The sequence below is a fragment of the Mytilus californianus genome, unplaced genomic scaffold, assembly GCF_021869535.1.
Source record: "Mytilus californianus isolate M0D057914Y unplaced genomic scaffold, xbMytCali1.0.p SCAF_4, whole genome shotgun sequence".
NCBI classification, from domain to species: domain Eukaryota; kingdom Metazoa; phylum Mollusca; class Bivalvia; order Mytilida; family Mytilidae; genus Mytilus; species Mytilus californianus.
In genome coordinates, this window is record NW_026262690.1 from 115,059,571 (window position 1) to 115,082,291 (window position 22,721).

A 22,721-nucleotide genomic window follows, 5' to 3' on the forward strand; every position below is an offset into this window, starting at 1 on the left:
GGGTGAGGCAAAAGGGAAAGCATTGTTTATATTGTTAATCTGAGAGAATCACATGAACTCCAAAAGGATGGAGATAGGGTGAGGCAAAAGGGAAAGCATTGTTTATATTGTTAATCTGAGAGAATCACATGAACTCCAAAAGGATGGAGATAGGGTGAGGCAAAAGGGAAAGCATTGTTTATATTGTTAATCTGAGAGAATCACATGAACTCCAAAAGGATGGAGATAGGGTGAGGCAAAAGGGAAAGCATTGTTTATATTGTTAATCTGAGAGAATCACATGAACTCCAAAAGGATGGAGATAGGGTGAGGCAAAAGGGAAAGCATTGTTTATATTGTTAATCTGAGAGAATCACATGAACTCCAAAAGGATGGAGATAGGGTGAGGCAAAAGGGAAAGCATTGTTTATATTGTTAATCTGAGAGAATCACATGAACTCCAAAAGGATGGAGATAGGGTGAGGCAAAAGGGAAAGCATTGTTTATATTGTTTATATACTTATGTTAAATCCAGTTTATTATCTGTATATAATACCTGGCATTTATAAATACAATTTCTACATTATTTGCTCAAGAGCTCAAAACACAAAAACCCATTTCTTAAATCTTCTTTTTCACATTCTGTTTTTAATGATATAAACTATATAAGGAGACTACTTTTTTCATTTAATTCAACACACTGTGAGAATAAACATTAACATACATTTCTGATCAAATTTGAACAGCATTTGGATGTTAAACCATATCAATAGTCATATGCATTAAATATTTAATAATGGATATCACTGTTCAAGTGTGTTTAGCATAATGGCATTTTTAAAATCATAAGGGGGAAATTCCTACATCTTGTCAGTTGTGGGTAGATTCCAATGAAGTTAAATGGAAATTTTTACAATGTGACTTTCTCTTGTGTAAAAATTGCCATAAAATTCATAAGAAAGTAAACTGTACTGACAATTATAAAGGGGCATAACTCAAGAACCGTTATCGTGACGGCACCAAAATTCAAACTTGATCTGTATTTTGTGGTAATAAGCATTGTGTATAAGTTTCATAACTTTTGGTTGAGGCAAACTAAAGTTAGAGAACGGAAACCAACTTTGGGACGTACGGACAAGGGTAAAACTTAATGCCCCCTCGGCTACGGCGGGGGCATAAAAATACCATAATTCACATTACAAACACACCAACAACAAGCCAAGGATAACCCAGACTGCAGTAACATATTCCATGTGAAATACATAGTTGACAAAATTGTTGTTTATTCTGTAAGACGTGTGATGTCTGAACTTTGTGTATTGCTAAAACTCCTACCAAACAAAACATGATTGAATTATTTGAAGGATATAAATTAAAAGAAACAAAAGGCCTGGAACAGCCTGAATCACACACCTCTTATAGATATGCCATTTTGATATTAATCTTTAGCTTTATTGCAATCAATTATTATAATAAATATCCTGTATTACTGATCATTTTTGCTGTTTACAGTTTTTATCTATCTGTTATACAGGGTTTACCACAGAATGGAAATCAAGGGTGGAGGAGAAAGGTCAACAAAGTACAGATGATGTGTAGCGTGGATTGCATTGCTCCACAGAAATAAATTGCCCCTGATTTGTTGCTCATTTTGTCTTCTCTAATAGTTGGGATATCTATCTAATTTGAAGGGTGAATCTTGCATAGTTTTTCCTATTAGTGGTCACCACACTTTTAGGGAGCTATTAAAGAAAGAGAAGTAAAGACCCAACAAAGTTCAGACTTCGGGGAGAAGTGGGGATCCATATAAATTTATGCATTTCATGTGATAAATTTATAATTTCAAGAGCTTCATTTCATGACAATTTAGATTTAATTGCAGTTGCCTAATTGAAGACCACAAGGTGTGATAGAAATGATAAAAGAATTTATTTTTAAAATGAGTCTGGCAGAATTACAAAGCCGTTTCAAACAAGTCTGTTCAGACTAATAAAATTCATATTAATATAAAATGACAATATAATCAAATCAATTTTAACCCCCCCAAAATAAATTGCTTCACCGAGCGCAGCTGGATACAATTGCAGAGGTCCAACCCTGAACAGTTGGGGCAAAAATGGACACAATATTCGCGCTTGATACAGGTCTGAATTTGGATTGTAATTAAATATTTGACACATAATAGGTTTCTGACACAGAATAACTGTAGTCAAAGAACTTAGAATTGGTTATATGATTTGAATTTATATTCAATTTTTTGCTTTTGAGCAATACACTATGCTGTTGTGAATTGACCCCCCCCCCCCCACCAAAAAAAAAAAAATTTTACCCCCTTTTTTTTTGTTTTTGAGCAATACACTATGCTGTTGCGAATTGACCCCCCCCCCCCCTTTTTTTGCAAAAAAAAAAAAAATATTTGAAGAAATTTTCTTTTTAATTTCTGAAATCTGAAATGAGAAAAAATTGTTCCCCCCCTTCACAATTTATTTTTTACCCCCCTCCCAATTTTTTTCACCTCCCCCCCCCTTTTTCCAAAAAAAAAAATTCTTTCCCTCAAGATATGGTCATAATCTCAATTCAAATTTCCAATGGAGTTTGCAACCATAATTACCCATTTAAATACATCATAAAAGTCTTAAAATAGAAAATGACATACATAATCATGGCTAAAATTAATATTCCTTAATCAGCATTTTTAAATAGTAACTTCTAAAAATAAATTGACAGCTAATCACCTCAAGACAATACAACATTTCTTTATACATGATTTAAAAGCAGTGTAAGGGAGGTAATCTAAACATTACATTGTACTTTTTTTTAATTGTCCATTAACCAGGAAACCCTTGTTTTTCCCCCTTTTTTGCCCCTAATTCCTAAACGGTTTGAGCCATAACCCCCCAAAGCCAATCTTAACCATCTCTTTGTGGTATGGAAACTTGTGGTATAATTTCAGAGAGATCCATACACCGCTCCACAAATTATTTTCTGGAAACTAGAAAAATGCTTATTTGGGCCCCTTTTTGGCCCCTAATTCCTAAACTGTTAGGACTATAACCCCCAAAATCAATCCCAACCTTCCTTTTGTGGTTATAAACCTTGTGTTTTAATTTCATAGATTTCTATTTACATTTACTTAAGTTATTGTCCGGAAACCAAATGTCTTCGGACGACGCTGACGACGATGACGTCATACCAATATACGACCGCAAAATTTTTTGTGGTCGTATAAAAAATGTATGTAAAGTAGTATATACATGTATTTGCAGTTTCTCTTTTTTCCTCCAGATTAATATTCAATATTTAAATAAATGTAAATGGCAATTGGAAATTTGTTTTTAGCTGTTTATCAGATTGAAATTCTTTACAGGCTATAAATAACCAGAAACAGTATTGCCTTTGATATAGGGATTTCCCCATATTTTCCTACCAAAAAGCACATGGCTGTTATCAGATGTAAACACACAATTTTTGCATGTGATCATGAGTTGTTTGCAGAATGATTGTTTTTATTGATTTAATTTGGATATAGATATTCAATTTAAGGTACACTCAACCATTTGTATTTATTGAACATATAAAAAAGAAGATGTGGTATGATTGCCAATGAGACAACTCTTCACAAGAGACCAAATGACACAGAAATTAACAACTATAGGTCACCATTTACATACAATTTTTAATGTTCAACTGGAAGAAACTTGGTCACCTTCATGACCTTGTTCAACCATGCAAGACAATGTAAATACATGCAATCAACTGTCAATGTAAACCCTTGAGGCAGTGTTCCAATCAATTAATACTTTTTAATTAGTAATTTAAGGGTGGTGCTAAAAATTGAAGTGTGGCACACCGCCAGGCTACAATAGGTTATGGTCATCCCTGGTTATAATTCTTGAGAGAATTGGCAACTAAGAGCTCTAAAGAGCCTGTGTCACTCACATGCATCTCAACAATGACCACTTTTTAGTAAAAATCAGCATGAAAGGGGAACAACTCTATTAAGAGTTAACAGACAATTTCTGTAATGTTGACATATTTGTAGATCTTATCCTGCTGAAGTTTTTCCTTTAAAAGTTTCTATGTATCTATTATAGTTTTCAAGATAATAGGCAAAAAATTCAAAAAAATGTTAAAATTATCATTAAAGGGCAATAACTCGAAAACAAGTTGAATAAGATTTCAGCATTAAAGTTCATTCGTAGATCTTGTCTTGCTGATCATTTGTGCTTCTTAAAGTCTTGCTGATCATTTGTGCTTCTTAAAGTCTTGCAGATCATTTGTGCTTCTTAAAGTCTTGCAGATCATTTGTGCTACTTAAAGTTTCTATCTATTACAGTTTTCAAGATAAAAGGTAATAACAAGAAAAATCTTCATTAAAGGGCAAAAACTTCAATAAGGAGACGACTAGCAATTTTGGTCATGTAGACTAATTTGTAGATCTTGTCTTGCTGATCATTTTTGCTTGTATTGTTTCTATCTATCTATTTTAGTTTTTTTCAGATATTAGGCAAAAACGCGGAAAATTGGTAAAAAATCGTCTTTAAAGGGCAGTAACTCTAATAAGGAGTTTTCTGACGATTTTGGTCATGTTTGACTTGTATTTATTGAACATATAAAAAAGAAGATGTGGTATGAGAAGATTTGTGTAAAAGAGGACAGATGCAAAGTGATGAGAAAAGCTCACTTGGCCTTTCGGACAGGTGAGATGAAAACTTGAAAAGTCATATCTCCTGGTAGGAGTCATCCAATGGTCAGACATATTGGCATTTTTGTAAGTCTTTTTGCCATTCACAGTTTTTCCAATCAACTATAATTTGAAGGCTAATTTGCAAAAACAGGGAAACTTGTCAAATCGTCATTTATGGCAAAAACTCTTTTATTTATCATTTGATGAAGATCATTCATCCCAACTTTGGTTGAAATTGGTTAAGTAGTTTCGGAGAAGATCTTTGAAAAACTATGCAATGGACACGTAAATAATTCAACCAGAGTGCACACACTGATATTTCGCATCTGCTTTACTTATTATGATTAAATTTATTTGATTGATTGATTGGTGTTTAATGCCACTTTCTGCACTACTGTGCTATTTCGTGGCAGTCATTTTTTATTGATGGAGGAAGCCAGAGTACCCAGAGAGAACCATGACCTTCGTTAGAAAAACTGACAATCCTAGTCAATTAAAATTGGAGTCCAGCGCACCTGCCACTTGTGGGATTCAAACTCACAACCTCAGTGTTGACAGGCTAGTGATACAGATGTTCCAATTACTTGGACGACTTGGCCACCGAGGCCTCTAATTAAATTTGTGTTCAGTTTGTAATATGATGGTTTACCTACAGGTATCACATAAACTTAACATTATCAATGATCCATGTAAATAATGTCAAGGTCAGATGAACCCTGCTAGACAGACATGTGCACCTTACAATCATAACATGCACAAAACATAGTAAGTGTATTCCTTATTGTATCATGGAAACTGACCTAATTACAATAAAATGCTTCGCTGGGCACAGCTTGATACGACCGCAGAGGTCGAACCCTGAACAGTTGGGGCAAGTATGGACACAACATTCAAGCTTGATACAGCTCTGAATTTGGATTGTGATTAAATATTTGACACAGCATAGGTTTCTGACACAGAAAGAATGTGGTCTAAGAACTTGAATTTTTTTGATTTACCTATTATGGTCCAATGTCCAAAATCAAAATACATGGTTAGATTCAGCATATCAAAGAACCCAATATATTCAATTTTTGTCAAAAAAAGTTTAATTTTGGACCCCAACTTGGACCAACTTGAAAACTGGGCCCATAATCAAAAATCTAAACACATGTTTAGATTCAGCATATCAAAGAACCCCAAGAATTCAATTTTTGTTAAAATCAAACTAAGTCTAATTTTGGACCCTTTGGACCTTAATGTAGACCAATTTAAAAAACTGGACCCAAAATTAAAAATCTAAATACACGGTTAGATTTGTCATATCAAAGAACCCCAATAATTCAATTTTTGAAGAAATCAAACAAAGTTTAATTTTGGACCCTTTTGACCTCAATATGAACCAATTTGATAGCGGGGTCCACAAATAAAAAATCTAAATACATGGTTAGATTCAGCATATCAAAGAACCCCATACATTCAATTTTTCTTGAAATCAAACAAAGTTTAATTTTGGACCCCAATTTGGACCAACTTGAAAACTGGGCCAAAAATCTAAAATCTAAATACATGTTTAGATTCAGCATATCAAAGAACCCCAAGATTTCAATTTTTGTTAAAATCAAACTAAGTTTAATTTTGGACCCTTTGGACCTTAATGTAGACAAATTTAAAAAACAGGACCCAAAATTAAAAATCTACATACACGGTTAGATTTGGCATATCAAAGAACCCCAATAATTCAATTTTTGATGAAATCAAACGAAGTTTAATTTTGGACCCTTTTGACCTCAATATGAACTAATTTGATAGCGGGGTCCACAAATAAAAAATCTAAATACATGGTTAGATTCAGCATATCAAAGAACCCCATATATTCTATTTTTGTTGAAATAAAACAATTTAATTTTGGACCCCAATTTGGCCAACTTGAAAACTCAAAAATCAAAAATCTAAATACATATTTAGATTCAGCATATAATAGAACCCCAAGAATTAATTTTTGTTAAAAATCAAACAAAAGTTTAATTTTGGACCCTTTGGACCTTACTGTGGACCAATTTGAAAAAAGGGCCAAAAATCAAAAATCTAAAAACAAGGTTGCGTTCGATTTATCAAAGAACCCCATCAATTCAATTTTTGTTGAAATCAAACAAAGTTTAATTTTGGACCCTTTGGACCTTAATGTAGACCAATTTGAAAACTGGACCCAAAATTAAAAATCTAAATACACGGTTAGATTCGGCATAACAAATAAAAAAATGTGGTCAAAGATTTTAAAAATCTAATGCGCCATACTGTGCAATTAAAGATTACTTCTTGAAATTTTTCAATATTAGAAATTTGAAAAAAAAATAATATTTGAAGAATAATTCTTTTTAATTTCTGAAATCTGAAATGAGAAAAAATTGACCCCCACAATTTCTTTTTGCCCCCCCCCCTTTTTTTCCCCAAAAAAATTCTTTCCCTAAAGATATGGTCATAATCTCAATCAAATTTCCAATGGAGATTGCAACCATAATTACCCATTTAAATTTACCATAGTGCTAACTTAATCTATTTTATAATAGAATTTAAAATATAGTGTCAAATCTTTCATATGGATTTTTTGTAAAAAAAAAAGATGCAACATTTGCAGATATTTTTACTGGTCTTCCTTTATAAATATGCATTTCTTTAACCATAATTTAAAAGCAGTGTAAGGGAAGTAACCAAAACGTTGTATTTGGATTACCTCCCTTACACTGTTTTAAATTATCTTAATTGTTCGTTAACCATTACTTTATTCGTAATTTAAAAGCAGTGTAAGGGAGATAATTTCAATGATGTATTTGATTTATCTCCCTTACACTGCTTTAAATTATGTTTTGTACTAAAGTATTTGTCCATTAACCATTTTCCCCCTTTTTTGCCCCTAATTCCTAAACGGTTTGAGCCATAACCCCCCAAAGCAAATCCTAACCATCCCTTTGTGGTATGGAAACTTGTAGTATAATTTCAGAGAGATCCATACACCGTTCCACAGTTATTGTCTGGAAACTAGAAAATGCTTATTTTTGGCCCCTTTGTGGCCCCTAATTCCTTAACTGTTGGAACCATAACCCCCAAAATCAATCCCCACCTTCCTTTTGTGGTATTGAACCTTATGGTAAAATTTCAAAGAGATCCATTCACTTAAACTAAAGTTAGAGTGCGAAAACCAATGTGTCTTCGGACGACTACGCCAACGTCATACCAATATACGACCGCAAAAATTTTTTGCGGTCGTATAAAAATTGAACATTGAAGAATGAACCATAAAAATTAGGTCAAGGTCAAATGATCCCTGCGAGAAGGACAAGTACATCTAACAATCATTCTATACAGTCATCTTGTTGCTTATAGTATCTGAGAAGTGGACAAAACTACAAAAACTTAACATTGACCGATCAAAATGAGGTCAAGGTCAGATGAACCCTGCCAGATCGACAGGTTCACCTTCCTATCATGTCATACACCAAAAACAATTGACCTTTTGCATAAAGATGAGAAACTGACCCCATTCCCATTCCAAATTTAGTTGACATATTGAAAATAGTATATGACAAACAGACCGAAAGTGTCTCTGTGTCTGTGGTGTATGCATTTATATTTTACAGTTAGGGTGTTTTGCTTGTGAGAGAGCTGTCTCTCTGGTGTAGTGTTGCATCACTGGCAATCATACCACATCTTTTTTTTTGTATATATTGACCACAAAAACTTAACATTGACTAATGAACCATAAATTGAGGTCAAGACTAGATGAACCCTGCCAGATAGACATGTACACCTTACAATCATTCCAGACACCAGATATTGCTGACCTGTTGTTTTGACCATTTGAGAAACAGACCTAGCCACCAATGTTTTTCACTGATCCATGATATGAGGTCAAGATCAGGTGAACCTGTCTCATTGAAATGTAAACCTTTCAATGATTCTATATACCAAAAATAAATATCCTATTGCTCATTTAAAGTGAGAAAATCATGATATAAAACCACTATACATTTCTTTAAACAGTGGCATAACCATGATATTGAGGTGAAGGACATTGGGCGTATTCCAGACAGACACTTTGGAACATATGCATCTGTAAACAAGTTTTGAAGTATATAGGTCTTCTACTTTCTGAAATATAATGCTGATACAAATAGTTTAAACTGCTGTTGCCAGATTAGCATTCTTATGTCACTTATGTCACTCATTCTGCTTTTGTCATTGCAGGTGAGACAAGTTCTGTTCCACTTCAGCAGAAACTATAAAAGAAATTGTGCTGAGAAACATGTATATCCATGTATAGAAATAGAATTGCTATTGGATAGCCGAAATATAATCCCCCCACCAAAAAAAATAAATAAAAATAATAAACAAGATAAACAATACTGCATATGGTAAGAAGAAATTTGAAGTAGTTTTGTTTCAAGATGAACTGTTGCATTGACAAACATCCCTAAACCAAACCCAAAATCAAATTCTTCAAAATAAAAAACAGAATATCACAACTATACCTGTAGGGCAAAGAAAATCTTATATTTAAATTTTAACTGTTGATTTTGTACAGAGAAACCTACTCCATATCCAGAGTTTTGCTTTGAGAAATCCAAATAATAATTTTTATTCTGCAAAGTGTCTGATGTACATTGCATTGTTATTCCCAATATATATGGCAAATTGTTAGTTATTTTTCTATCATTTTTATTTTTCTATGAAACTCATTTGTATAAGTATCACTGCATTTCTATGATATTGAACGCAACCCAGATATCTCTCCATAATCTTTGCACACCACATTTGTTTAAACATCTTCTTTAAATTTGTAAATAAAAACTTCAATCCTTTATCGTAATGATATTTATGAGTAAGCACTTTCTAACAGGAAGATTTTGTGTACTTTATGATTTGTATATTTTTTCTAGAGTAATTACTTATCTGCTGATATGAAAGCGAAATAATTTACATTATTAATTATCATCAAAATCTTTATGTTGTGTCAACAATAAACTATCAACTTCCTTCATAAGGACATTTTCTAAGTATTTTATTCTAAACATTTTTTCCATGATTATTTATTAAACTACACTGTATTATCATGTGTTCTGAAAATAACACCGAAATTTATTTGTTGGATGAATGAAAATTTTGAAAACATGATATTAAAGCTAATGGACATAATCAAAGTTGAATAAAACAAAAAGATTCTTATTGTCACAGATATTTTTGTGTATGTAATATCTAGCCTTGTTGTTTATGAATATGATTGCTATATTATTTTCTTAAAGGGGGAATTTAGCTTCCATATTCATGCCCACTGAATTGATTCAAACTCCCATTTATATATACTCAAATGTAATTCAGAACTACAAAAGTTTCATAGAAAACAATACACAATGTATGGAATCATTAAAAAGTATCAATATTTTGTGTGTATTCTGACTGGACCCCATCCTATCTTATAAACCATTAACATGACCCATGAAAACTGCTGATGTAACCCTGTTATTATTATAAATAAACAGGTAAACATAAATACAATTAGAAAGGTAGGCAAGTGCAACAGTACAATGTCCATTTTCTTAGTTCTGTTTGATCTCATTTTACATATAAAAACAGAAATTAAATTTGTTCATAACCTGTATAAGACTGATTTTATTGCAGGTCTAGTTTCACTTTTTCAGCTGTCATTCATTTCAATCACTGTATATACATACTCAGCACATAAGTAACATTAAAACTATTTGATTTGAAGTTAAACCAAGCTAAAAGAAATCCTTTTTATTGTGCTTTGTTTATAGGCCACCCAAGTCACTAATTGGTTGGATAGATAAATTTGAGGATGAGATTAAGGTGGCAATGAAATATAATTCAGACGTAATCCTTATGGGAGATTTTAACATAAATTGTTTACAACCCAATAAAATACCACAAAGATGGTTAAATGCTCTAGAAACTTATAACTTTCAACAGTTAATTAAGGAACCAACCAGAGTAACAAATGAATCAAAAACTTTGATTGACCATATATATGTCACCCATTTAAGCATTGTTAAAGAGGCTCATGTTTCTAAATATTCTATCAGTGATCACTATCCAATATGTATGACAAGACAAGAGAAAATGTAGGATAAAAAACATACTCATTCAACAATCACTTATAGAAATTTTAAGACTTTTAATGAGCAAAATTATTTAAAAGATTTAAAAAGTGCACCTTTTCAACATATTGAATTTGAAAATGACCCATCTGTTTGTATTGAAATTTGGTACAACAATTGAACATTTTTAATAACATTTTAAATAAACATGCCCCTATTGTGAAAAAGAGGGTAAAAAAAGACTGACAGCCAGAATGGTACAATAAAGAAATCTCATATGCAAGAAAGATGAGAGATAAATATAATTCACTGGGAATGTGGGCTGAATATAGATTCTGGAGAAACATAACAAAACATATCATTGATACATCTAAACAGAAATATTACAATGATATGATAAAAGACTCAAAAGACTCTAAAACACTATGGAAATGTATTCACAGTCTAAATCCATCTAATCCATCAGAACCACATGAACTTATTGCAACCGGAGACCATATAACTACAGATCATAAAGAAATTGCTAATGAATTCAATAATTATTTCACCTCATGTGTTGAAAAATTAAGGCATAGCAGGGCACCAAGTAACTCAAATTTTAATACTATGAAATTCGTAAAAAAAAAGGCACAAGTTCATCATTCCTCCAGTAAAAGTTTCAGAACTATTTGATGAAATAATTAAACTAGATGTTAAGACATCTTCTGGTTCTGACAATATAGGTCCAAAAATTTTAAAACTGAGTGCTCCTTTCATAGCATCTTCCTTAACATACATTTTTAATCGAATGATTGATACTGGTATTTATCCATCTGTTTTAAAAAATGCCAAGGTAGCTCCAATTTTCAAATCTGGTGAAAAAAACGTAGCTAGCAATTACAGACCAATATCTGTTTTGCCAACATTATCAAAATTAATAGAGAGACATGTATCTAAACATCTGTATAATTATTTGACAAAGTTTCAAATTTTACACCCTTCCCAGTCTGGTTTTAGACCTAACCATTCATGTCAAACTGCCCTAATTAATATCATTGATAAATGGCTACATGAAATGAGTAATGGAAATATCAATTTGGCAGTCCTCCTGGATTTTAAGAAAGCTTTTGATGTTGTTGATGATGAAATTTTATGTAAAAAACTTTAAATTTATGGCTTCCATGAAGATACTGTTGATTTTTTTAAATCATATTTGAGTGAAAGAACACAGCAAGTCCATATAAATAATCAGTTTTCTGATAAAAAGTTTATAAATTTTGGTGTTCCACAGGGCTCAATACTTGGTCCCATTTTGTTTGTTTTGTACATAAATGACCTTCCATTATACATCAGAAACTGCCATACAGACTTGTATGCTGATGACACAACTATGCATACATCAGGAAAGAGTATTGCTGATATGCAATTAAAAGTACAAGATGATCTCCAATGTGTTGAAAAATGGTGTCATAAAAATAACATGTTCATAAATTCAGATAAGACTAAATGTATGGTTATAGGTACAAGACAAAGGCTGCGTTTAAATCAAGCAGAACTAGTTCTAACTATTGAGAATAATATTCTTCAAAAATCATCAATTGAAAATCTTTTAGGTGTTAGAATTGAAGTTAATCTGTCCTGGACAGGCCATGTTAATTACTTATGTTCATCAATATCATCCAGACTTCATTTACTCTCTAAAATCAAGAAATTTCTAAATATTGATTCAAGAAAATTGTTTTATAATGGCTATATTCTCCCACTGATAGATTATTGTTGTATTATTTGGAGTGGTTGTGCTAAAAATGAGCTAGTCAGAATAATAAAATTGCAGAAAAGGGCTGCAAGACTTATTTTAGATGCTGATCCACTTTCATCATCAGCTCCACTGTTTAAACAGCTTGGGTGGATGACAGTAGAGAACAGAATCTCATACCACAAATCTGTTTTGATGCAGAAATGCCTTAAGAACGAAGCCCCTGTATATCTCACTGAAAAATTTAAAGAAATGCCAGAAATAAACCAATATTGTTTGAGGAATGTGTCTTGCAAAAATTTACAAGTTCCAAAAGCCAAAACAGAGCTGTATAAGAAATCGTTTATATATTCAGGATCTATTTTATGGAATAATTTACCAACATCTCTGAAAAAATCAACCTCAAGTACAAGCTCATTCAAAAAAAAAGATTTAAAAAATTACTTGTTGGAACATTAGGAAGCTGTGTAATTTTTATATGTATAATAATTTTCACACACTTACTCAAGATATTGTTGAGGTAATTTGAATGATGCCAATACTATATGAATTTGTAATTTTTACCTGTTTTGAAAATTGTATATTTCATAACAATTTTTTATTTCATTTTTTCATATATGTGTGTTTGTTTGATATTTTGTAATTGTTTGTTATATTTCATTGTATTTCATGAGGGCCGCAGGGAAGATTAGTTTTATAGCTAACTGTGTAACCCTCTTTAAATAAAGGATTATTATTATATTATTATTATTATTATTAATCTAGACCTACATCTCTGATCATATAAAAATAGATTGCACAAGGAAATTAAATATTTAATCCATCATATACATTTTTGTTTATAACATTCACGGTGACCAGTTAAAAACTTAGAGAGTGTTCAATTTGAACATTAGTAAACTACTGTTGCCTTAAATTCAGCATAATGGCATTTTCAAATTCGCATTGTAGAGGACAAATTCCCTTATCTTGTCAGCTGTGTGAAGAATCAAATCAGATCAAATGGAAATGTCTACAATGTGACTTTCTGCTGTGTACAAAATGTCAAAAACTTCATAACAAAGTGAAATCTAACGACCAACATACCATTATTGATATCAAAGACATCGCTTCGCAGCAAGCCAAGGATAACAAAGATTTCAGTAACTTTCCATGTGAAATTCATAGTGGACAAAACTATTGCTTCTTTTGTCAGACCTGTGATGAAGTTGTCTGCCCTTTGTGTATTGCTAAAACTCATACCAAACACAAGATGATTGAATTAGCTGAAGGATATAAATTAACTCTCAAGAAAATAAAAACTTTTAGTTCTGAGCTTGTTATGAAATTATCAAATTATGAAAAAGGAAGATCTACCCTGTCTTCATTCAAATCTTCAGAGGACTTCAAATATGAAATAGAGAAGCAAATAATTATGAGTCGAGAAAAAGTTTTAAAAGATGAGGTTGAAATGCACACAAAAAAACTTCTTAAAGAACTTGATCAGAGATGGGATCTTCTAAAGCAATCAGTAAATGATGCAGATAATATATCACAGAAGATAAACAAAGATTTAGAATTTCGAACTGAAAGTTTAACCAATGCCCTAGCTTCTGTCAAAACTTTTGATGTTTTCCAAGCGTACAAAGAGGAGAAAGCAGCCAGAAATCAAAGTATAGAACCAGTCAATGCTCGTTTTAAAAGATTGCCACAATATGTTCCAGGAAAATTGCAGATTCAACAGGCACAACATGGAGAACTAACAGAGTCTGATGATGATTACCAGTATGCACTCGACCAATATGAACCTAAAGTGATAAAACAGTATAAAACTGGACTGAAAAGCATTGCACAGATTGTTTGCTGTGAAGATGATGGAACATTGTGGATGAGGGATAATAACACTAAAAAAATACAGAAAATGAAATTTTCAAATGGACTGGTACATATTGTTCAGCGGTTACAGTTTGTTACAGCTGGCATGGCATTATCACTACAAGGAGACTTACTTTTCTCTATTGCAGAACCTAATCTTACACTTCTCTCTCATAACACTGGAGAAATGATAGAATCAAAATATAGTGTAGCACCCTTAATAACTGGTCCCATCCATATAACCAAGGAAGATAAGATCATAATCAGAGCCGGAAAGAAAGGACCTCTCTTCCCGGTCAATGGACCAAGAAAAGTGATTGTGATGGATAAAGATGGAACAACAGAAAAGGTTTATGATCTAGACAATAATGGAAAACCTATATTTTCTGCTCCACAAAGAATAACAACAGACAGTGACAATAACATTTATGTCCTAGATTGTCTCAATAAAGACTGGAGTGGCAAGATAGTGGCATTAGATAAAACCAATGGAGTGAGATGGATATATAGTGGTAATCCAGATATCAACAATGCATTTAAACCTAGAGATTTAGTGGCTACAAATTTAAACAATATCATAATTACAGACAAAGATCATCACATGATTCATATCCTGAACACTTCAGGAGAGTGTATTCATTACCTGAATACAAGGGACCAATTAAGTATTGTGTTACCATACTCTGTAGACATTGACAATACAGGCACACTGTACATAGGATGTTTTACACGTCATGGCGAACCTAATGAAGCCAAAATATATACTGTTCAGATTTCAGGATTTTAAAGTGTTCATTCTAATTATTCATCAGTCAATTTCAAACTGATTCAAAATATGCTTCAATTAAAACTTCAAATTAAATTACTTTGATTATTAGTTTTAAATATTCTGTTTTGCAAATTGCAACAAGAACGTACCATGAATGATGATAATTGGTTTGCAGGTTATTTTTTTTTAGAAATGCAAATTGTGAAATGCCTTATAAAATGGATTCTCCATGGAATTAACTCGTAAATAATCAGAACTACATATTTTTTTTACTAAAGCATTGTAATTTTTATTTCTGAATTTCACTAGAACCTTATTATTATTATATCATTATTGATATTATTATTAAAACAGCCATGTTGTCTACTGTTCAAACCATACTGAATTAAACATTGATTCAAATTACAGGAGTGAGTTTTCCCAGGAAAATGTTTTTCGTATTCCAAAGTCCTTTATAAAATGGCAAAATCAAAAGCTCAAACACATCTAACGAATGGAAAACGACTGTCATATTCCTGACTTGGTACAGGCATTACCTTATGTAAAATTTGTGTGTTTTTTTAAGACAATAACATAACTTTGAGATACTTTGGGTTTTGTCATGTGCATATTGGGAGTTTATGTCATGAATTTATACATAATATTCAGAATTAACACACAATACCATTCTTTTACATTATATATAAAAAAAAATTTAAGCGATAATGTATTTTAAAGCTCCTACAGTGAACTAACCTCCTTTGTCAGGCACTATTTGTATGCTTTAATTCTAATATTTCTGTCCAGAGCCCTACCAACAAGTTATTAGTGAAGCCCCTTCACATGATATTAATGAAGTACAGTAGACTCTGGCAAATCGGATACCCAAAATGTCAGCTAAAAATATCCCATTATCCAGTATTTTCAATTAGACGATAAATGTATATTCATTGAATATTCTGCAATAATGAGTAGACCTAAAACTGAGATGTTACTTACCCTGACCATTGCTATATATGTGAAAGGGCTGGAGTGATTTTTATCAGTTACATCACCACGATGTTTGTATAAAAAATTACCAACAAAAGGGGTTGTTAAAATATTAGAAATAGCTCTCTCCACGATATAGCCTTTTTGTGCTGATGCAGCATAAAGCAATCACCAATCAATCAATCAACAAATAAGACGATTATTTGTTTCCTATTGCTACTTTTCCTTTTTTTATTGTGATGATTCGTTGACCCCTTCTGATAGTAGAATAGAGAATGAAAACTGGGATATGTTAATAGATAACAACATGACCAAAGAGCAGAAAACAGCCCGAGGCCACCAATGGTCATTCAGATCTCGCACCTGGAGGTGTCCTTCAGCTGGCCCTTACCCAGACATGTAAACTAGTTCAGCGAAATGGACACCACACTAAACCCCGGAAACATACAAATAAACCAAAACTTCAATGGAAGCAATAGAAAACTGTGTGCAGAGAAACTTTGATATGGGAAAATAGAAATTGCTAATGGACAACCCAGCATGCTCACATACCCCATGCCCCCTCATTGTCACTGGGCAATCAAAATATTACCAAATTCCTTAAGTTTAAAGACTCATAACTGCTACAAAAGTCAACTGATAAAAAAATCTGATGGATATGCACATCAACATAGTATGTCCTAATTATCTTCAAAGTTTAATGAAATTCTGTTGTGTGAATTCAGAGGAGTTGTGATGACAAACTGTTGCAGTAGTATATTAAGGCCAAAATTCTATGTTCAAAATGGGCATAACTTGTAAGAAAAAAAATTAATCAAAATTTCCTGTCGATATGCACATTTACATAGTATGTTTTTGTTATCTACAAATATTCTTCAAATTCTGTTGTGTGGTTTCAGAGGAGTTACAATGACAAGAACTGGACTGACTGACAGATGGACGGGTCAAAAACATTATACCCTACTGAACTTCGTAAAAAAAAAATACAAATGGGTAGAACAAAAACAATCTAGTTTAGTTGTTACAAGAACTGTTGCATTGTCTTTTCCCTATAACCATATGTCCATGTTTTGCAATAGAAAACCCAAAAACAAAACAAAAATATAAAAATAAGATATGCACAACTATTTATGACGTGCAAAGAAGTACAATCTATCTTCATTTTAACTGTAGATTTTGTACAGAAATACCTACTCATATATAGAGTTTTACTTTGAGAAATTCAAACAATCCTTTCTATTCTGAAAAAGATTTTCTGCATTAGCTAACTATACAGTGGGTTTTTCTCACTGCTGAAGGCAAACATGTATGGTGACCTGAAATTGCTTATATCCACGTCATTTTAACTCTGGTGGATAGTTGTCTTTATTTTATGGCAATCTTACCACATCTCCTTATTTTTTTATTCCCATATATATTGAAATGGCAAAGTTATTGTTATTCAACAATTTGCAGGCAACTATAAAGTACAATTAAATGCTTCGCTAAACGCAGCCTGATGCGACCGCAGAGGTCGCACCCTGAACAGTTGGGGCAAGTTTGGACACAATATTCAAGCTTGATATTGTCTGAATTTGGATTGTGATCAAATTTTTTAACATAATATAGGTTTCTGACACAAAATAAATGTGGTCAAAGATCTTAAAAATTTGAAATGGGACATTTAATTTACCTAGTATGGTCTGATATCCAAAATCTAACAACATCGTTAGATTCAGCATATAAAAAAAATCACAAAAAATTTAATTTTAGTTGAAATCAAACAAAGTTTAATTTTGGACCCTTCAAACCTTAATATGGACTAATTTGAAAACAGGGCCCAACATAAATAAACTGTTAACACAGAGATATGTCTCACCTATTTGTTATTTTGATAATGCAAATGTTGAAATTAAAATAGCAACTTTAACATGTTAGTTATGTAAATATTCAAAGTCAATGAACCATGACTGAAGGTACAGGGCTAAACAATCTCCATGGAAATGATATGTGTCAATGCTAATACAACTGCAAACCAAATACTATTGACTTTTCATAAGTCGTTCCCTTTAAACAAACCTAAACATAAACATTTACTTGTAAACTATATGTAAAAGTTTCAAAGTCAATGAACCATAATAAGGGGGTGAGGTTATATAATCTCCATGGAAATGAAACTTGCAAATGCCAATACATTTGCATACCGAATATCATTGACTTAACATAAGTGGTTCATCTTAAACTGACCTAATCACTAACTAATACATGTAAACTAAGCAAAAGTTTCAAAGTCAATAGACCATGACTGAGGGGTAAGGACCAAATATTCTCCATGGAAATGAGATGTGCTAAAAAAAATAATGCTTATACAACTGCATACCAATTATCATTGACCTACCACTAACAGTTCCCCTTAAATTGACCTAATCACAAACTAATACATGAAAACTAAGCAAAAGTTTCAAAGTCAATAGACCATGAATGAGGGGGCGGGGCCAAATAATCTCCATGGAAATGAGATATTCCAATGCTTATACAACTGCATACCAAATATCATTGACCTACTACTAGTGGTTCCTCATAAACTGACCTAATCACAAACTAATACATGTAAACAAGGCAAAGTTTCAAAGTCAATAGACCTTGACTGAGGGGGCGGGGCCAAATAATCTCCATGGTAATGAGATGTGCCAATGCTTATACAACTGCATACCTAATATCATTGACCTACCACTAGTGGTTCAACATGAACTAAACCTAATCACAAACTAATACATTGTTGACGCCGCCGCCGGAAACAGCATCCTATGTATCGCTTTTTGACTCTGTCAAGGCGAGACAAAAATCTAAATGCACATTAAGATTCAGTATATCATAGAGCCACTATAATTCAGTTTTTGATGAAATCAAACAAAGTTTAATATTGGACCCTTTGGACATCAATGTAGACCCAATTTAAAAATGGGGCCCAATATCAGAGAGATCCATACACTTACACACATGTTATTGTCCGGAAACTACAAAAATGCTTGTTTTTGACCCCTAATTCCTAAACTGTTGGTATCATAACCCCCAAAATCACTCCCAACCTTCCTTTTGTTGTATTGAACCTTCTGGTAAAATTTCACAGAGATCCATTCACTTAAATTAAAGTGATTGTCCAGAAACCAAATGTGTCTTGGGAATACCACATTGATGATGCTGGCGACACAGACAACATGATAGCATTATACAAACGCAAATTTTTTGCGGTCGTATAAAAATATAACATCACAGAAAAAGCTTAAAATACAAGGTCTGACAAAATTTTCAAGCTTGTTTTATTGAGGGTATCTGTAAAGTGAATTCTTGATACATCCACTGATAAAAAGCAAAGGTTTGCACAGATAAAATATGCATGGACTATAAATTATATAATGATACAAATTATATCCATTACTATATACATTTTTATTTGTTTTATCAGTTACATGTAAACAGAGATCAGGATAGATATCTGTTATTTTGAAATGTAAATAATCAATAGCACTTCAATAATCACATGATATTCTATTTTAACATTCACACTGTTCCAACAAATTCATCATCATGGCTTTATCCAAATCTCTTCAGAAAGGACAAATTCCAATGGCCTGCCAAATGTGTGAGGAATATAATTGAAAAATTTACAGTAAAATTTAAGGTCCAATATAACCCCAAATCATACCTTCTCTTCTGTATAAATTTAAATGTCTAAATCAATACACTGTGAGAATGACCTTAACCTAAATCTGTGATCAATTTCATATTGTACACTTCAAATATTATATAAACTAATTATTTTTGATACAACGTTCATGGCGACCACCTGTTAAAGTGTGTTCAGCATAATGGCATTATCTAAATCTTTCCAGAAGGGACAAATACCTATATGTTGTCAGTTGTGTGAAGAATCAAGTGAGATCAAATGGAAATGTTTACTGTGTGACTTTCTCTTGTGTACAAAATGTCAGAAACTTCATAAAAAGGTTAAATCTACCGACCAACATACTATTATCGATATTAAAGACATTGCTGTATATCAGCAACAAATCAAGGATAATCCTGATTTCAGTAGCATTCCATGTGAAATTCATAGTGGACAAAACTGTTGTTTATTCTGTCAGACCTGTGATGAAGTTGTCTGCCCTCTGTGTATTGCTAAAACTCACAATAAACACAACATGATTGAATTAGCGGAAGGATATAAAATAACTCTCAAGACAATAAAAACTTTTAATTCTGAGCTTGAAGTGAAATTAACAGACTATGTAAAAGGAATAACTAAACTGCATTCCCTCAAATCTTTTGAAGACGCTAAATATGAGACAGAAAAGCAAAAGATTCTGAGTCGAGAAAAAGTCTTGACGGAAGAAGTTGAAAAACATACAAAAAAAATTTTGAAAGAACTTGATAAGAGAAAGGAAGATGTGAATAAATCAATAAATGATGAAGAAGATAAATCACACAAGATAAAAGAAGATCTAGAATTCCGAAAAGGAGGCTTAACAAAAGCCCAAGTTTCTGTCAATGCTTGTGAAGTTTTCAGTGCATTAAAAGAGGAAAAAACAGCAAGGAAACAAATTGTAGAACCAGCCAATACGTATGTTCAAAGACTGCCCCAATATATACCAGGAAAAATGAAGATCCAAGAGGCACTACATGGAGAACTAACTGAGCCTGATGATGATTATGCACAGGTACAATATGGAGCTAAAGTTATAAAACAGTATAAAACTGGACTAAAACTTGTAGAACGTTTGGTTTGCAGTAATGATGGAACATTGTGGATAGGTTATACTGAAGACAATATCATACAGAAAATAGAACTTTCAAATGGAATATTAAATATTGTACAGGAGATACAGGTAAATTGTGCTGGTATGGCATTATTACCATCAGGAGACTTACTTATATCTACTGCAGAGTCAAATCTTAAAATACTTTCTCATACCACTGGAAAAATAACCAATTCAAAGTATACTGTAGAACCCTTAATAACTGGAGAAGTCCATATGATCCGGGATGAAAAGATTGTAATCAGAGCAAGAAAAGAAGGACCTGTCTTCCCTGTTAAAGGTCCAAGACAAGTGGTTTTGATGGATATAGATGGAAGAATAGAGAAGGTGTATGATTTAGACAACAATGGAAAACCTCTCTTTTCTGCTCCACAAAGAATAACATCAGACAACGACAATAACATTTATGTACTGGATACTCTTACTAAAGAGTGGAATGGTAGGATAGTGGCTTTAGATAAAACCAACAGAGTAAGATGGATATTTCGTGGAAGTCCAAATGTCATCAAAGAAAATACATTCAAACCACGAGATTTAATTAGTACACAATTAACCAATATTATCATTACAGATATGGATAGCGACATTATTCATATTGTCAACACTTCAGGACAGTGTATTCATTACATGAATACTAAGGATGAGTTAGGTATTGTGTTACCATACGCTGTAGACATTGAAAATACAGGAACACTGTACATTGGTTGCAATTCATGTAAACCGAATGGAACCAATTTATATACTGTTCAGTTTTCAGGATTCTGAACTACTGATTCTTATTTTCACATTTCAGTTTTAAACTGTTTTGAAATACTGGAAATTCAGAAATTATTGCGTGCACTTATTATTGCGATTTTTTCATTTTAGACTAAAATGCGATTTTAATTTTTGTGATATTAACCCTGTTGCATTTTTCGCAATAATAAAAACATCGCAATAATTTCTGAATTTACAGTACATATTAATTCAATATTTCAAATAAAATGTCTTTGTTTAAAGAACAAGTATTTGACATATTTTTTTGGCAAATTGCAACAACAAGAATCATTTTGATAATCAATTTGCATATTATGTTTTTCTTTTAGAAATGCAATTTACGTTGAGAAATTAACTGCCCTATGCAATGGATTATTCATGTGTTAAGATTGTCAAAATCATTATCAGTCATTCAAGATTGCATCATTTTTGCTGATACATAGTATTCTAATGCAACATTGTTTGTAACGTTCATTTTGATTGGATAATGTCACCAATTTTCATGACATCAATTCACAATTGATGCTATGAAAACATACGCGCAAGCGCAGACGACATATCACAAATTTTGAATGTATGATTTGACGTTGTTTTCTGTCAGTTTCATTAGAATGGAGATAACAATATTGTATTTTAAGCTCCGACGGCATCAATTGGGGATTTGATGGTCGCAAATACCTGTTTACTGGCTCCGCTAACGCGTCGCCAGTAAACTTAATTTCCAACCATCAAATCCCCAATTGATGCCGTCGGAGCTTAGAATACAATACAGTTACCTCCTAATTTCTCCATATCACCCACACCTTTTTATTATTATACAGCCATATATTCTAATGTGTAAAATATTTGATAGGGTTTTGGGGATAAATCCATCATTTCAAAACTGATTCTATCAGACTATGCTTGTTCAATTTAAAAACAAATCCCTCGATCTTATTCTGATATACTGCTTTGGTGGTTTCATAGAAGCATGTTAAAAAGCTTAGGGAGTCGGTCTAGTACATAACAGGTTTAATATTCATAAATATGAATTGGTCCTGAAGAAAGGCGAGCGATATTTTTGTGGTAATAAGCATTTCGTATA

General features: G+C 32.4%; 3 protein-coding genes and 1 long non-coding RNA gene across 6 annotated transcripts in view; 2 read left to right on the forward strand and 2 right to left on the reverse strand.

Annotated features, from left to right (window-relative positions):
* Positions 1–22,721, reverse strand: part of LOC127699116 (dihydroxyacetone phosphate acyltransferase-like) — a 226,750-nt gene that overhangs the window by 182,176 nt on the left and 21,853 nt on the right. The window lies entirely within an intron of this gene.
* Positions 2,495–7,921, reverse strand: LOC127699168 (uncharacterized). Its single transcript, XR_007981117.1, has 2 exons — positions 7,767–7,921; positions 2,495–3,053 (listed from the first exon to the last, which is right to left on the reverse strand). It is a non-coding gene; the product is annotated as an uncharacterized LOC127699168 (long non-coding RNA).
* LOC127699122 (uncharacterized) lies at positions 13,279–15,441 on the forward strand. Its single transcript, XM_052202863.1, has one exon. The coding sequence runs from the start codon at positions 13,419–13,421 to the stop codon at positions 15,132–15,134; it is 1,716 nt and encodes a 571-aa protein (XP_052058823.1). The 5' UTR covers positions 13,279–13,418; the 3' UTR covers positions 15,135–15,441.
* Positions 19,828–21,872, forward strand: LOC127699125 (uncharacterized). Its single transcript, XM_052202867.1, has one exon. It carries the CDS (start codon positions 19,934–19,936, stop codon positions 21,644–21,646), a length of 1,713 nt encoding a protein of 570 aa, XP_052058827.1. The 5' UTR covers positions 19,828–19,933; the 3' UTR covers positions 21,647–21,872.

Bases quoted from the DNA above. Each gene is read 5' to 3' on its own strand.
- LOC127699122 (XM_052202863.1), top strand. From the start codon at position 13,419: ATGGCATTTTCAAATTCGCATTGTAGAGGACAAATTCCCTTATCTTGT.
- LOC127699125 (XM_052202867.1), top strand. From the start codon at position 19,934: ATGGCATTATCTAAATCTTTCCAGAAGGGACAAATACCTATATGTTGT.